The following is a 17,885-nucleotide window of genomic DNA, read 5'->3' on the forward strand; positions in this document are numbered from 1 at the left end:
ATCACAACACCTGAAGCAAAATCAACCTTTATATATATATTTTAATACAATATCTATATACTACATAAAATTTCAATGAAACAAGAAATTATGTATATATATTTATTTATATATGATGATTGATTATTATATATACACACAACCATACTATGTTTCTTAACTAAAGAGTAATTAAAGATATAGTAATTACATCATCTCCCCAAGAACAAGAACTTAATGTTCTCTGTGTATCTCCTGTCCAGCTGCAGTCAGATACAAGAACATTGTCTGGGAACAGACAGGACCCTTGATATCTAAAAATAAAATGAATGAAGAGAAACTGCAAAATACATCATATAAAACCTTTACTCATCTCAAAGTGGTTAATTCTGCATTAGCTGACACTTGGTGCCGTACACTGGCCTAAGAGAAGAAAATGCAATGAGACAGATTGTATCTGAAAACTAAAAAGTCAAATCAGACTAATTCAATATTTTTAAGACTTTATATGCATAATTTTCTGAACTATCCTAATTATTATGAAGCAATAATGGGACTATAATAATACAAATAAAGCCAAAATTGCTAAATGTTGAAGGTTACATTTAATTTGTTCTCAGAGAGTCCAAACATGACTTCATACATACAACATGATTATTTCACTAACAAACATTGAATATTCTAGTATGGATGATAAAATAGTGAAATAAATCTCAAACTTCTTAGAAGCCTCTGGTAAACTTAGATTATATACTACTATTATAAAATTTTACTTTCAAATATTTTAACAAATGAAATTAATAAAGGTATAATTTCTGTGACTGTGCATACATGTGTGTGTATTTATGTAAGAAATACTTTCTAATGAACAACAAACTACTGACCAATGTAAACTAATGTTTCTCAATATTTTTGAATGAAGTTAACAATCAATAGGCAATAAGACATATAAATAAAGCTGAATAGATTGTCTACCTAAGTGAAAGGTTCAAAACAAAAGCACACACTAATGACTTTCGAACACTAAACATTCAAAACAAATAGATAAACTAAATTTAACCATTAGAATACTACTTGGATACAAATATACAGGAAAAAAAATATCTTAATTAACATGAAACAAGATCAGCTCAAACACTTTGAACAAAAACAGTTTTTACTTTTACAAAGTATGCAAAATGAGGTTTCTGGAGGTATAGAAAAAGTTACTCTTTTGCAAAAGTTTACCCCTCATTGCTATAGTTACACACAATGCTAGTAATGTTTATAAGGAACATCTACAACTCATAAAACATTCACTTACTCAGCATTGATACTCTTCTGGTTGCCAGCTTGGTTTGTCGGCTGTTCTATCAAATCATCAAGCAATTCTGGTAGTGGATGATTCTGAAGTACTGTACGTGAAAGTCCACGTCTGTGGGTGATGTATCAAAATTTACAGCTGAATCTTCTCTTTATGTAAATAATGTAAAGAGGTCTAAACTACTGACTTGAACACACACTTAGTTAGGTTCACTTATGATCATACACACCAATAAATTATGCCTTAATTGTTTGAATTAGCTACTTTTATTCCCAATAAGTAATTGTTAGAAGAAATGAACCACTTTGTAAAATGAAGATAACCAATGTTCTTAAAAATAATACTGATGCGGATTACCCAAAAATATTCAAAACAAAAAAAAAGGGAAGTATGTGATATTATTTTACATACCCTATGACAATAAGATCTTCCAATTTAGGGATGCATTTAAATAATGATATTTTCTGTACATTCTTCTTATACTCCATAAAATACAATAAATAACTTTAATGGCCAGAAAATGTCTGAGAACCAGTAACTTTACCTCACACTAAATGGTTATAAAATAAGGCTGAACAATTAAAATAAACTAAAAATTGTTTGGGAGGCCACTTTTATTTTTCTGAACTAAGCATAACTTCTCTTGTTCTAATAATACATGTAACCATCCACAACATCTGCTTTACAGATGATAAAAAACAATCACCAGTCAAAATACAAGTATGGTATTTGTGGACTACTACATCTATCTCATAACAGTAAGTCGTATAGATAAATGTCTGAGCAAACACAGATACCAGTTCATATGTAATGCCTAAATCTTTGTGAAAATCTATTTGAACAGTCCCTACTGGTTGATAGAAGCTGATAAGATACTTTTCTAACATGTACGGTGCCAGCCTCTAAACATTTACACTTAACATTCTGTTGATGATGTATATAAACAGATATGTTACAATGAGCAATGTATAACATTTTTTTCAGTTTTAATCAAGACACAGTAAACATTAGATAGTTCAAATATAATTTTAAACTACACTTGAACTCAAATCACAATATTTTTTTTTTATATGGAATGCCCATACATTTAATTGTTACTGCACCATAAAATCTTTCCTTAACCTCTTGGACAACAGAATACAGTCTAATTATTTGAAAACTCCATAGGATGTAACAAATGTAAGAACTTTAAAAATTACTTATGGATTTATGTAAGCAATACATTAATTTAATATGAGCTTAAAACAAGTCAAACCAACTACTCGTATATATTATATATCTTCATAAAACCTCATATAATTTTTACATATAAGTAAAAAAATCTGACTTAGTTATTAATAATTTAAAATAATACTTTTCACTGACACTTAAAAAACCAGCAAACTGTAGATTACTGCTTTCATATTTAATTAGTGCAAGATATACATAAAATGATTTCAGTAAAACACACACACACATATATATATATATATATTCTTAGTTAAACAGCACTTTCATAGAAACTGAATAATTCTTCAACTGCTACTTGTTTAAACATACAGTTAAATCTTACTTTGAGTTCAAAAAAAAAACACTTATCTTGTGCAAAAAATATTTGCAGTATTTGATCTGGTTATTTAATATGTCAAAATAACCAGCAATCCCCAACTGACAGTAAAAATAAGTGGAGAGTACATGCAGTGATGAGTCATCTGTATCAGTACAATGTTGCCACTACATACTTATAAATGTATGTTGAGCAGAAAGAAACCCAATGGCCTTAAAAAATTAGACTATCAGTTTAGTAACTACTGCTCAGCCATGTGTAGTTTTACTCAAACGATAAAACTACCTGGTATTTAGTTGCCTATTTCTTACTTATGGATTAAAATGATTTTATAAAGCACATATGTACTGAATTTTAGTCTATAAATGTTATTACCATACCTACCATGTGACAACAAACGTGAATAAACAAAACAACAACACTCATTTACTCTCCAGAGCTAACAGTCAAGTAAATAGTAGTACATTTATTCAGGCAGGTAAAATTTTAAGAGAAAGTGTATTTCAAAATACTCACTATGCTGAAAGGTAGTAATATATGTAAATATTGTTCAGTTACTTTATATTTCATGTTTAATTTTGATGTTTTTGTTTTTCTGCAATATAAATTATGTACAGGTATGCAAAATGCATTCATAAGACCAATGTAACATAAAGGGTAAATAATACCAAGAACACTTTTATTAAGGGAACTAGAGACCATAAAGTTACCATATTTCTTGTATTAGCTACTATATATAGTTAGCACTGAATTATCTTTAATCACAAGCGAAGACATTATTGTATTGAAAATTTACACAATAGAAACTTTATTTCTAATCCTGCTATAGACAAAAGACTTTGTACATTAGATTAATCCTTGAAATTCAAATATTTAAAATATTTTGTAAAAATTTAATAGATTAGCAAGTAAATTAATATGACTGAACCTGTGAAAATATACATATTTTGCTTTGACTTCTTATACAAATAGAGCTGGACAACTTAATTGATATAATCGATTACCTATAAGCAGTGATTACATTGACTTGTGTCATATAAACTAATCAATTAATCAAAATTACAGCCACATTTATTAATGTCATGAAAATAACCAACTAATCAAGTATATCACCAAGTAACTGAAAAACTGCCATTATGTTCGTTAATCATAGAGCTACATAATGGGCTATCTGGCTCTACCCACTGGAGGTATCACAATCTTATTGTATTTGATTCCTATTACCACCAAACTTGCTCAACCATTTTTTTGTCATGGCAAAGCTACTAAGACTACCTATCAGTCATTGGTTGTGAGCTGCTGACTAGAGAGAGAAGGCAACTGACTGGCAGCATCCACCACCAGCTTTTTGTTGACTTAAGTGTTAGATGATGTGTAAATTTATTGTTGTTTTTTTTCATTGTGTTATGTTTATAATGTATCATTATGTAACTGTATTATTTAATGCTATAAATGTGTGGATCTGGGGGAGGGGTCCAGGGAGTGTCCAGATACTCCCTCAAACTCCATATTTTTCAGAAATTAATTTCAAAAACAAAAACAACCAGACATCCTTACACCACCAAAAAGAAATCAGATGTTAGTGTTTTTATTTGACTGGGTTATTACTCATTGCAAAAGCTTTTGGGGTTTTCTGAAGTTGACACAGCTGGAGTCTACAGCAATACAGCTAAGGCTTCAGCCAAGAACTTATTATTTCTATACTTGTTTTGTACATTTCTGTATATAGTACACAAACACACACTCATATATTAAAATTTTCACAAATAATGAAGCATCTATTAAGTTTTTTATATAATTTAATCTTTTTTAGTGTTTAGTTTTCTCCTCTTAGAGAAAGAAATATACATGTAATTTTAACATAAATAAAAAACAAGGTGATACTTAAAGAAAGAAACCAATTGAAAGACCTTAAAAATAACTAGTGATATTTTCCAGAAAATGTGGTCTTCCAAAGGATAATAGAAAGAGGACCTTTTTTTTTTTAACAGTACAGGTATCTGTCAGTTCAATGCAAGCATGATTTCACAAATGATAACGAGCATAGGAAAGAAATACTTTTAGAGAGGATTCAAATTCAGGAAAATCTATTAAAAATAGAATGGTTTCATCATCATCAGATTTTACAAAATTATGTACAGTTCATCCAAAATTAGCAAAAAAGGCATACACCATGTTACATGTAGAATGATCAAATAACCTTAGAATAAAGTTTATACCAACACAAATACATACACTATATATATTTGTATTGGTACTTTTAGGATCTGACTTGATATTGCATACACAAACACCTCTGGTGACTTATTACGACACAAATATAACAAGAGAAAATACATATGATAAGGACTTCCTGAATATTTTTATTGATTGAACATAAGTAAAAAGATTGTATACAGATGTTCATATTAAATGCACAGAGTTTCCCTATCAAAGTTAGATAAAGCACTAGTGTATTAGAAATATAAAATTAATACATTAATTTATCCTTAATATTATTAATTATGCTGTACACATATTTTGTGATCACAAATAAGTTTTAAATTAACCTACGAAAAACTGCCTTTAAAATAGGAAAATTTTGTCATCAGAAAAAAGTAGATGTAGAATTCCTGTACATTTGAATTAATCTTATAAAATGCAGTAAATGTTTCACATAGTTATAGAGCTCATAATCTTAACACATTCTACAATATAGCAATATCATAGTGAATAATTCAATAAAGTGGTTTTTTTATTTGTAATTGCACTACCCTTGTCTATGACAATATTCAATAGTTAAGAATGACTATTATGTATAAAAAATTATATATATATATATATAAAGTTCATGAAAAATGCTTACTGACAAAGGAAATGTATATGTTATGATATGTACATACACTGAATTCATTCTGATACATGAACCAAACAGTCACAGAAAACTCTGAAACTATATGTAGCAGTAGATAGAGTTGGGTGATTAACCCAATTTACTTGTATAATTGATTACCCATGACCATCAATTACATCACTTAGTATCACATAAAATAATCAGTTAATCAAAATTACAAGTAAGTTTATTACTGTCACGATAATAATCAATTAATCAAGGTTACAAGTCAATTACTGTCGTGAAAATAATCAACTAATTAGAATTAGTATAAATAATTATTACTGTTTTAGATTATCTCAACCACCCAACAGTGGTGTAGTTGAGGATATGCATAGGTAAATAGCATTTACTTATTTCTCATATAAGAGACAACCTATGTTCCTACCATGCCACCATCTGACCTGGATCATCAAACAAGGGTATTTACCCACTTTTATTTGCCACTAACCACTGCTACCCAAGAAACCAAAATATCACCATTTCAATTTTTCATTATTAATTTTGATTAATTCAAGGTTGTTTAGCTTGATCAATTAGTGTCACAACTCATGGATGTAATCAATTTAATTACTATTTCCAATTATTACTATTTTTGATTATTCCAACTATCCAAGTTTCATGTGAGAATAACCGATTACTTGAATGTAATTAATTGTTGGGTTTGACGATTAACTGATTATTTTGTCTGCTTTTTGCATGTTATTATTCTGTGTTATTTGATGCATTATTTATTTAAATAAAAAATTATTTAGTGCAGTAGTATAAAAAAGTAGTGTCATCAACAGTCAACAGCAAACAAAAAGAAGACCCAGGTAGGTACTTTATTTCTTGTTTTTCATGTGTATTCTTTACTAATTATTATAAAAGTAACTACAATGTACTAGTTAAAATATTTTTAGTTAGATAAGTTTAGATTAGGTTAAATAAAAAATAATAATAATAATAAAATTTCATGAGGTATGCTCGTGAGCAGCTTGCTACTAGCCAGTGCATTATGTAATTTGATAGAGTAACACATAAGCTCTACATTTGCTAATTGATTTTCAAATTTTATGGTGGAAATATTAAGTTAGACACAGTTCAAAGGGCAATAAAACAATAAAATTTAAATATAAACAGATGTATACTGTTATGAGTTTAAAGCTATTTAGGATAAACAAATTTAGTTTCATGTTATAATTTGAAGTCATTCTAGAATGAAAAAGGGTAATTTAGTTTTATTTAAAAAATTTTTTGGTGGTTACAAGGTTGGTCAATTTGACAGTTAGAGTAGAAGAAATAACATACAAGATATAAAGTTTTACTGAAAAATAAAGTTATATAATTATTTAGGAAGTTTTAGAGATTATACAAATGAAATTTAAAACTTTCAGATGAATAAAAGTATTTTCAATCTTAACATGAAAATCACTTTGCACTCAGATTAGTAAACAAAATTATGGGATATATTCAGACAAATCTTCATGAAAGATAATCAAGTAAAAAATCTAAATTTTTATGTATAAAAATCTTGTAATGTTTACTGAAAGTCTTCCATTTTTGACTATATTTCATATTTTTCAATCTTTCATTTCTCTGTACATTGATGATTTCACTGTAGAGTAGAAAAAATAAGAAATAAGGTAAACATTTTTATCAAGAAAAACTTGATATTCATTTAAGGGATTTGGATTAGAGAAAGAACACAAGGGAGAAGAATGATAGGAGGATAGGCATCAAAGTAAAGGTTGGTCAAATTCTGACTGAAAACATCTATTGCCAAAGCTAAAGGATGGGGAACCATAGACCAAAAGAGGGGCAGTTTAGTAATGAGAAGGGTGGCAAATGCATCCAGAAGAAGAGTACCAAACTGAGAGCATAACCACCAAATAAATTGGGGAGCAACAGACCACTCCATAGGTAGAATCTTGTCTGGACAAGATAACCAATCTGCTACAAGATTCAGAGCACCTGGAACATGACAAGCAAGAAGGCAGACTTGCTTAGACTTGGATCAGAAAAAGGAGATCCAATGTTCGAAAGCAAAGTGAAAATGAATGGGTGCTCTCATGTTGACTGATGCAAGAGACAATGATCAAATTGTTTATATGGATCATGACCAAACAGACCTGTACCAAAGGTAGAAAAAAAGATCCAAGGCTCAACAAACTGCAATAAGTTCCAATAAGTTGATGTGGAGGGAAAATCCGATCATTGTCCAATGACCTGCAATCTCCTGAGAATCCATACATGCTCCAAATTCCATAAGAGAAACATCTGCAAACAGGTGAAAATCAGGGCAGGGAGGAAGCAGAGGAATGTTAGGTGAGATGTTGTCTCTGTTGAGCCACCAGGCAAAATCTACTTGGAGGGAAGGAGAGAGGATGATGATGGAATACAAGGGATCCCAAACAAGATTCCATTGACTGTGCAACACCCACTGAAAACCATGTATGTGTGCATGACCCCAGGATATAAGGGCTTCCATGGATCCTCAGATCCCCAAAAGAGATCAAATCTTGCATGCAGAAAGAAAATGAGAGGATCTGACATTGGAAACCAAGAGCTCCATCAATCTCAAACAAAGTGAAGAAGGTTGGGCCCTTCTGAGGAAAGTGTCGAAAAACACTCCCAAATGAATCAGACACTGTGTGGGGTTGAGATAGGACTTCTCCAGCTTGACTAACTATCCCACCTGAGCAGCCTCTGCAGGAGGAAATGTGTACGAGCGAGAGAGGCTTGTTGGGAAGTAGCCAGTAATCCATGTAGTAACTGAACCACAAAATTTGGTGATAAAGATGGTGAGCAAAGGCTCTGACAACATGACAGAAGATGTTAGATGCTGATGCCAGACCAAAAGGTAAATTGTGAAAATGGAAAACTCGAGCTCCATGTATAAAACAGAGGTAACATCTGGAGTCTGGAAAAATAGGGATATGAAGGTATGCAACCGAGATATCAACCTCTGTCATTCAGTGACCTGGAGTGAACAACCACTGAAACACGAGAAATACTCCATGGTGAACCAAAGGAGGTCAATGAAGCAGATGAGGTTGGATAGGTCAATGATAGGACACAAATTCCCAGTCTTTTTGTGAATCACACAAAGCCGAGACTAGAACCCCCCCATGAGAAAGGTGACATACTTGTTTGATAGTGTCCTTGTGTAAAATATCTCGAACTGCTTTTGACAAGAATCCTGACAGGATCCTGTGGAGGAGGGAAGGAAATGGGAAGAGTGGATAATGGGAGGGGGGAGATGATGAAGAGAAAATCCTTCTGATATATCTTGAAGATCTCCAAGGATCTGTAGTGAATGGATGCTACAGATGGACAAACCTGGCCAACTGTGACAGAACCTATTGGATAGTCACTGATGTAACTGGTGTTGGAAAACATAGCAATTTAGCATCTCACCTCTCAAGCCCAGCAAGAATGCATGGGTAGTGGGGAAGAAACATGAGGTGAGAAATGGGAATCAAAGTAGGAGAGGGCTGGGAAAAATGAGAAATTAAGAAGGTTGGGGAGGAATGTTGATGTAGAGCATCCACCCCAGATTCCAATGTATCAGGAAGATCCACAAATACAGACTTGTGAAAAAAGGGAGTCAAATGAAGATCTCTTATATAGGAAGCAGGGAGATGTACATGTAACTAGAGGGCATCCCTGTCAAGAAAATACCAACAATAAAGGAGCCCTATCTCAATATAGTCTCCAGATCAGACCTCCATATCTGAATCAAAGACTCCAAAGTCTGAGAGTCAAAATATGGAAAATCTGACCTACGATACCCCAAAGCATAGGAGTCATATAAATGTGAAGGACAAAGCATGCTGTCACCCAAACATATTTGTGCTAAAAATTTATCAGCATGGAATCAATTATAAGGAGAGACAGGAACATTAAATAATTTGACAAAGGTGCAGAATGAATGAGGGAGGAGAAAGAATAAAAAACATAGGGGAAATAGATAAAAGGTAACATACCTTGGAAATCATTTCCAAAAAGGCAAACAAAGGACAAGAAAAATCCAAAAGGGAAGCATGGGATTGCATGGCAAAGGAAGGAGGTGGGAACAAGTTGTACAAATTCTTATTATCCTTATCAAATTCACCTGAGAACGAGATATCCAGCCCTGTATCTGGAGACAGCAGGCTGCATGAGAATTTTCATTTTGCAGACCTCCTCAATAAAAAAAAGTAGATACTGAAACCACAGAAGTAATAAATGGATCAGCAGTGGCCTGATTTACAACTTAGGTCGTATTAGAGGCATTAAAGTGAGAGTTCATGATGTGAAAATTAAAAGAAAAATATTCTACAACAAACTAAGTAAGCAGAAATAAAATGACAACAAACTAAGATGTCAAAATACAATAAAGTGAACTGAAAATTGTACACAAAAATTAAAAATACTGAGCAAAATTAGAGCACAACTGCATACTGGAATGGCAAATCGAGAAGCGATGAAAGTACTCTACAGTATAGAGGGAGTCAGATGCACTAGAAGAGTGTTGAATGATACAGCACAGCTATACTATGTGTAAGCACTTCAGAGTAGGTGGGAGCATCAAGGCTAGTGGCAAGCAAAAATTGAGCATATAGAGGGCAGCACGAGGCAAGAAAAGGTATTATGTGAGAGGAGGTAAGGTATCATATTGGAATATGAAAATTGTAAGACAAAAAGAAGTATTTTTATACTTATCATGAAAATCTTGTTTGAAACAGACTGACTCAGTAAAGGTTTCATAAATTCACAGACAAATCCTTAGCAAAAACTCTTTATTAAAACATTATATTTTTTGTATGCAACAGAATTGTAACTTTACTGAAAGCTTGCCAAGTTTTGTAAAAATACACGTAGTACGTTCAGAGTTATGGTTACATGGTGACTACAAGATTGGCAAACTAATTGACTCATATGCATTTGTTTAAATAAAGAGTTTATCATATTTGAAAACATCCAGGACACATTCTCACAATGTAGGGCATGACTTTCCTTTCTCAATAGACACACTTCTAATGCAAAAAGTTTTCTGATTTGCATGTGGTTCACATTTTATCAATTTTACATTGTGGAATGAGGGGGAATGAAGTATTTTTTTTATTTCAAAAATAAAGATAAAATATAAAACTGAGTCATTACATCAAAATGAAATATACATTTTGAATCCCTGTAAACTCAGGTTTAATTTATACCATTAATCATCTGCATATAACAAATACTTTAGAAACTAGCAGTTTTGGACTCAATCTCACGTTGAGTACATAGATCAAGTTCTGGCCTGTGATATTTTAGGAACATTTGAGCTATAAACCTGATGAATGTTTTTATTTATAAGTCTTTCAACAGAATCAATCAATCAATCTCATGAAAATGGAACACACTTCATGAAACTTTGCTAACATCACTTACGACTACTTGCATTTACTAAGACATAATCCATAGTCTACACATTCAAAATACTTTTCTGAAGAGGCATACATAGATATCTAGAGAAAAAAACTGGAATGGTTGGTTGTTTTTGAACACCAACTCTTACAATGGTTATGCTCAACAAGTATAAATATTATTTACATCATTAATTTAAAAACAGCATTTGAAATACACTGTCATAGAAAATATATTGAATAATATCTCCAGTAGATAACACAAGATAAGTCTGTATTACTGTATAACAATTATGGATGATACAAAACACCGGATCAATTGATTTACCATTAAGAGAATATGGTGCATCTAAGATTTTGAAAATTACGTTAATTAACTAGAATTCAACATACTTACTTGCATAAGAAAGTATATTATGCTAATACAATAGTAAATTGACAAATAATAGCTTAAAAGTAAAATGAAAATTATCTTATGTAGAGAACATACTACATGTTTCAACAGAAAATCATCTTTCTTTTTCAGATGAAATATGAAGTATTTCTCTACGTGAAATATTTTCACTATTCATATAAATTTTTGTTTGTCAATTTACCATTCCAACATACTTTTTGTAATGGATTTCAAAACCAAATAGCCATGCCACAGTGTTTTGAAAATAATCAATTTGTCTAAATGCATATTGTACAGACAAATGTGAACACTGTGAATACTGAATTGTACATGTTTCTGTTTCAAGATTTTAGGACAGCAATGTCACAGAATTGCACCAGTATACACGTATAAACATATCAAGACTGTAGATGAAACACAAGTTAATCAAAATAACACATAAAGAAACTCACATTTCCAACACACTTCTCTTAGAAATACGACCCGTCATGGTAGGTTCATCTTTATACTTGTGCCCATCTATTATATCTGTACATACACCCTAAAAAAAGATAAATTTATAAAGTTCAAGTACCAAAAAGTTAAACATCCAAACCACAGACCTATAGTGATGTTATCTTTGAAAAGAGAACTATATAAAAACAAAGCATACAAAACCTGAGGACTCATCTATATTGCAAACTCATACAATTTCCTTTTAAGAAACACACATATGCAAACATATCACTCACTATTTTGTTTTTACTTTGTGCAAAACTGTACATTCTACTTTACCAAATACTATTCATAGTTATCTAACTTTAAAATCCCTTTAAACTTTTAAGATGAACTTGAATCAAGTAGCAAACTCAGATACATATTTCTAGGCATTTAAACACATTGAAATTTTGATATTGAATTACATTAAGTGATGAGCTATGCTGCAAAATCTGTATGTTTAAATGAATTGCAAAAACAAATCTGACCAATATTTAGCTGAGATGAAAGCTGTGCAACATCAACGTTAAAACATCAAGAAACAAATTACTTATGAACTACCATTTACATGGTGTCCAAATGCATAAAATTCCTCACTTATACTAAATTTTAATCACATGCGATGTCTAGAGTACTAGTTATACAAGTCAAAAAAACTATCTTTAGAACAGAAGCTTCCATGCTGAATTACATGGATTAAACAGCTGCTTTATATTAGTTTATTCACCCCACCCCCCCAGTAAATGCAAAACCTTTAAAACAAAGTGTTCATATCTTTAAAAATGAAAAAGTCTTTACCTTTGGAAAACTAGGAATAAAATAAAGACTCTGATAAAGATTGAGAGTGTAGTTAAGATAAGACCTGCTGCCTTCCTCAGTAATGCTGCAGCTCCCACACTTTTCCAAAATAATAACTTACAATGTACAATCACAAGGAAAAGAAAGAAGGCAAATAGCCATTAGCCACATCAAGATCAGAGCTCATCTATAAAAACAAGAATGTGAAGTTGACATGCAGTATGGACAACAGATTGAGAGTGTTGATTAAACCTTAAAATTTCAGGTAATTGATTCAATGCAATGAATTAGATCAATGTATTTCTAAAGTGGAAGTTTGGAATTAGCTGTAATTACGTTTTAGTGTTTTTATTTCCTGAGTGTATAGTTTTATTTTCCTTTTGTTTTAGAGAACTGTCAATCTTATTATTTTAGATTTAGTTAGTTTTTTTTTTACTTTGTGACTATAAAATTGTAACTAAAGATGAGTTTTGTTACTTATTAATAATTACAAGATAAAACATATTTTCATACCTGCTACTTTTAGTGCTTTTTTTATTTATTTTTGTATTGTCTGGCTCTGTAGTTGTTTTTGTTTCATACCTGTTAATTATGAACAGGTGCATTACAAGGGTCAATATTAACGGTTTGTGGGATATGATAAGTGTAAAGAGTGAGTGATTTTTCTTTTGAAATTATCATTTAAAATACAGTTTCTAAAGGACTTGAGTGACTTGATGGAGTTGTTTGAGGTAAAGTTTAGACTTTTCTCTGGGAAAATTTGCAGGATCATAGAATGAAAGGTAAGGTAAAGAACTTAAAGAAGAAAGGAAATAATCAGAAAATTATGAAGTCTAGACTTTTTGAGAAGGAAGAGGATGAAAATAATTACTTTAATAAAGTGTTCCAAACATGATATAAGCCACTGGCAATTGATGAGGCTGGGTAACGAAGAAGATCCTAACAGGGGACTCTTTAATTATATACAGGTACTGAAACTTTTGTGAGGTGATTGGAGAACTAGGACGAAGAATTACTTATCACATGCTCAAGTTCAGACTATCATACAGAGGTTGTACAGTAACAGAAACTAAAGAAGATTATCTGTACTGCATATTGTAAATAGTGGTATATATATAGTGGTTATTCATATAAAATGCATGCTTCCATTTATGTCATGACATTTTTAAGAATTTGAAGTTATTTACTACAAACTTTATGCAAATATAATCTGCTAGTTGATTACCTTTGAAAGAAAGTAAAATATGCACCCTTACCTTTCATTTACTGTTTGATTTGATGAGTAACTTCTTTTATAAAAATAGCACAGTTCCATTCAGAAAATGAGAATCACTGTATTGAATAGTTTTGTCAGATAGATATGTGGACTATAGAGTACATTTAGTTTGGATTACTATAAGAGGTGACTTTAACTATCTGTCTTTAAAGAAGAAAAAAATCAACCAAAACATAAAATCTAAGCTTATATAAGTTTGATTTGTGATGGTAAAATATAAATGGAAAATGTCAAACTATCTTAAATATATATTAATGTGTTATGTCGATAAGTATGAAAATATTTGCTTTGCTGCTTCTTATTTAAAATAACAATATGATTGTGGCATTATTATTAAATAAATATATTCTGCAAATATCATTAAACTCTTGGGTATTTCTACCTGTATTGAGGATGCTAACAGTTGAAATACTACAGAATGACTTGGATCAATTGGCTACTTGGAGAAATATTTGTCAAATGACCGGTCATCATAATTCATAGCAAGTGCAAAACAATGCATCCAATTTATCATAATTTAGATAACTGTTATTATAAATGGGAACCCACACAACAGCATGACTAAAGAAAAGAAATCTTGGCATACTGATGGATAAGTTACTTAAGCTATCAAGGCAGTGCCAGTAGCAAAGCTAAAAGGATTTTATGGAGTATTATATACATACTGAGTCAAAAGATTTAATTATCTTTTTTATATGAATTACTAGTTACACTTAACTTTGTATGCTATATTCTATTTTGATCTTATCTAAAAAAGCAATTGAGTTATAATAAAGAGTTTCATAGTAAGGCTCCTAAAATGATTCTAGGAATGGAGGTTTGTCTTATGGGGTAAGTTCTCTTAACTTATATTCTCTTAATATTCTATTAAGAAGGTTAAGAGATAATCTAACTGAAGTTTACAAGGTTATCTGGGAGACCAATATGATAAAGGGCTCTGATTGTTTTGTGTTACATTCTGAAGAAAACACAATGGAAGAACATAAGGTTAAGGTTTAGAAAAAGCAGCCTAGGCTACAGTTAAAATAGCTATGTTTCTAACAGGGCTAATGGCTTGTGGTATAAATTGCCATCAGCAGTAGAAGAGCTTGAAATGAGAATAAATAATTTCCTGAAAAATCAAATAATGTGTTTAATTTTTGCTTTTCCTCAGGGGTGGATGTGCAGGGACAAATTTGAAGGACCAATTTGTCCCTTATTGATCTTATGTCATGTTATACAGTCTACATGTAAATGATGAGGCCTTAAAAACACATTTTATAGTTACTTTTACCAGAATCCTGGAACCTGAAATTTTACATGTATAATTTACTGGGTATTAAAGACTTATTTAAATACAAAATTTAAATAAAAACTCCCACAGAGATTTATTTCATTTGTCTTGTACAGCTAAAACTCACTGAAGAAATACAAAACTAGTCAATCAATTAAATTCCTGAACAACCTACCTATCATGTGGTGTTGTGATCTCAATCTGTGGTCTGCAAACCCTTAGATGTCTGTGAGCATTCTAAAAGAGATCCAAAATGGTAAAAACTGAGTTTCCATATTATATAAAAGAGAAAAGTAATGATAAAATATCTGACTAAATGAAAATAATGTTTTATATGAAAATGTCATTAACTTGTATATTTATGTTAATTCTACTTTTATAAACAATAATATTAGCTTCTACAGATGCATCTAAACATAAAGGTCCATGACTCTTTTTTTTGATTCATGAAGGAATACATGAAGAAATAAAAAAATTTGGAACCACTTATCTAGTGCATATGTGAGGACTAAAAACATAATTTTCATTTTATTGTATTCCACATTCTCAAATGGACTGCACCGAAGAAAGCTTGACTTTAATATTAACTCTTTAAATTGAAAGTTTGAAACACATCAGTACAATACTAGTTTTCAGATTTTAACTTTCATTTATGAGAGAAGGTAGCTGTGTCATTCATTCTGGCCATTCATTAATTTAGTTGAATCTATAGATAAAAGCATATAACAAACTTTCTTAAAGTTTGGAAAAACTACACGTTCAATGATATACCAATTATATGGGAAAAGTTTCAAAGGAATACAATGCAATGCTTGTAATAATAGCAATTACATAATTTAGTACTCTTAGTGTAGTTACTAATGGTTTAACAAAAATTCTCTATTTGACTTTTTTAGGGTCTATAATGTTAAAATATTTCTACTAGTACTATACAACTTCTCCCACAGTCATCAAAACTGCCAAACTACAAATTTGAAGTGATTTGTTAAACCAGTGTTACTAGCTAAAGTCATAATAAATTGTAATGTGCACTAACGAGAAAATTAAGAAATTTTAGAGCCAGGGCACTTTTGATACATACTACATAGGCCTTTCTTTATCATTTTGAACTTAAACTGTTGAAGGACAAATTGAGGAAGAAAGGTGTACCTTTTAAAAGTTCTCTGGTTATACTTGTTTGTAAGTGAATTATTGACCATTGTGTTAAGCCAAGGGTTAAAGTTAATATCTAATTTTAAAATAAAACGAGTTAAAGTCAAAACATTTTATCCTGAACTGTAAAATCTAAAGATTATTCTATGCAAGAATAAAGCTGACAGTAATATAGATTTCGGTTGTTGTTGTTTTTAAGTACAAATTGCCTTATCACTAATTATAAATCATACTGTTAATGTTATATTATAATAGTGATAATGTACTTACTACTTTTATTTTTAAGTTGTACCACAAATCTCTAGTTGAATTTGAAACTAAACTAAGAAGAGCTTGAACTTGAAATCATACATTACTACTAGTACTAGTTACTAATAGTAATAGCAAAAAGCAACAATAGTGTATCTGCCAACACAGTAACTTGAATTTTAACACTGGCAATAATGTAAGAAGCAACAACAGTGCCTCTGCCAACACAGTAACTTGAATTTTAACACTGGCAATAATGTAAGCTGTAACTTGTATTCTAAATATTGTAATTTGAGTTGTAACTGTAGTCTACGAGAAGTAACAGTAACATCACCACTGTACCAATAACTAACGTTATATACGCATTAACAACACAGTACTAATATCAGTATCACTACAGAATAAATTTACGTTACGCTACATATGTGGTGTCAATGTCGGTGGCACTGTAATCTGTACTAGCTGTTTCTTTTAGTTTTAGTTTTACAAGAAATTTGTGATTTGTGTCCAGGTTGTTGTGTATGCAGTATTTTTCCTCCCCCAAAACTTAATTAAAATAGCTAAACTGGCTTTAGAGTAAATTTTAACATTAATGAGTCACTTACGCTATCAAAGCATCATTTCTAGTTCGTTATCTAATAATTTATATTCTGCAAAATTCCTAACTGAATTGATATTGACTAGCACAAACAATATTCTATTTTCCTATTGATTTACGACAATACAAAACTATTAGTGAATTTTAGATAAATTAGAAAAATGAAATGAACTCTATGATACAGCTTACGTTGCCTGTATCAGTTACACTACTAATTTGTTATCTTCACCAGTTAAAATTAATTTCAATCAACTGTTACGCCTCTGGTCGTATGTTAATTTTCCGTAGAAATTCTTTCCGAAAAACTTCAGCAATACAAGTCCTTTCTTAAATAAAACTAATTTATTTTTTTCTCAATACAACTTTGCAATACACTTAATTCCCGCAGTCAGTTAACTTGAACAAACACTATAATTCACAACGAACGATTCACGCGCTTGACTCAATTCTCGTCTCTATCTCTGTCTGCAATTCAATTCCATTGTTGGCGTCACTTCTTGGCGGTCTTATATACAAGAATACCGAACATCTAGTAAACACTCGAGCATTCAAGAACCTTCGAGAATATCATGACGTGTTACTAGTGTCTCAGTCCG

General features: G+C 31.0%; 1 protein-coding gene across 3 annotated transcripts in view; it reads right to left on the reverse strand.

Moving 5' to 3' along the window:
• LOC106460280 (protein FAM149B1-like) overlaps window positions 1-17,496 on the reverse strand; it is a 57,650-nt gene extending 40,154 nt beyond the window's left edge. The window contains exons 1-5 of one of the 3 annotated variants that reach the window (XM_022386966.1): window positions 17,479-17,496; window positions 15,466-15,527; window positions 11,919-12,007; window positions 1,283-1,393; window positions 191-293 (exon numbers count right to left, since the gene is read on the reverse strand). In XM_022386966.1, the coding sequence (XP_022242674.1) occupies window positions 191-293; window positions 1,283-1,393; window positions 11,919-11,956 (252 nt within the window). In that variant the 5' untranslated portion in view covers window positions 11,957-12,007; window positions 15,466-15,527; window positions 17,479-17,496. Of the gene's footprint in view, window positions 1-190; window positions 294-1,282; window positions 1,394-11,918; window positions 12,008-15,465; window positions 15,528-16,712; window positions 17,144-17,296; window positions 17,371-17,478 lie in introns of those variants that run through there. The other 2 variants (XM_022386965.1, XM_013919969.2) reach the window with 2 other exon arrangements.
• Between the last annotated feature and the right edge of the window lie 389 nt (window positions 17,497-17,885).

This window comes from Limulus polyphemus, unplaced genomic scaffold (genome assembly GCF_000517525.1).
Source record: "Limulus polyphemus unplaced genomic scaffold, Limulus_polyphemus-2.1.2 Scaffold740, whole genome shotgun sequence".
NCBI lineage: Eukaryota > Metazoa > Arthropoda > Merostomata > Xiphosura > Limulidae > Limulus > Limulus polyphemus.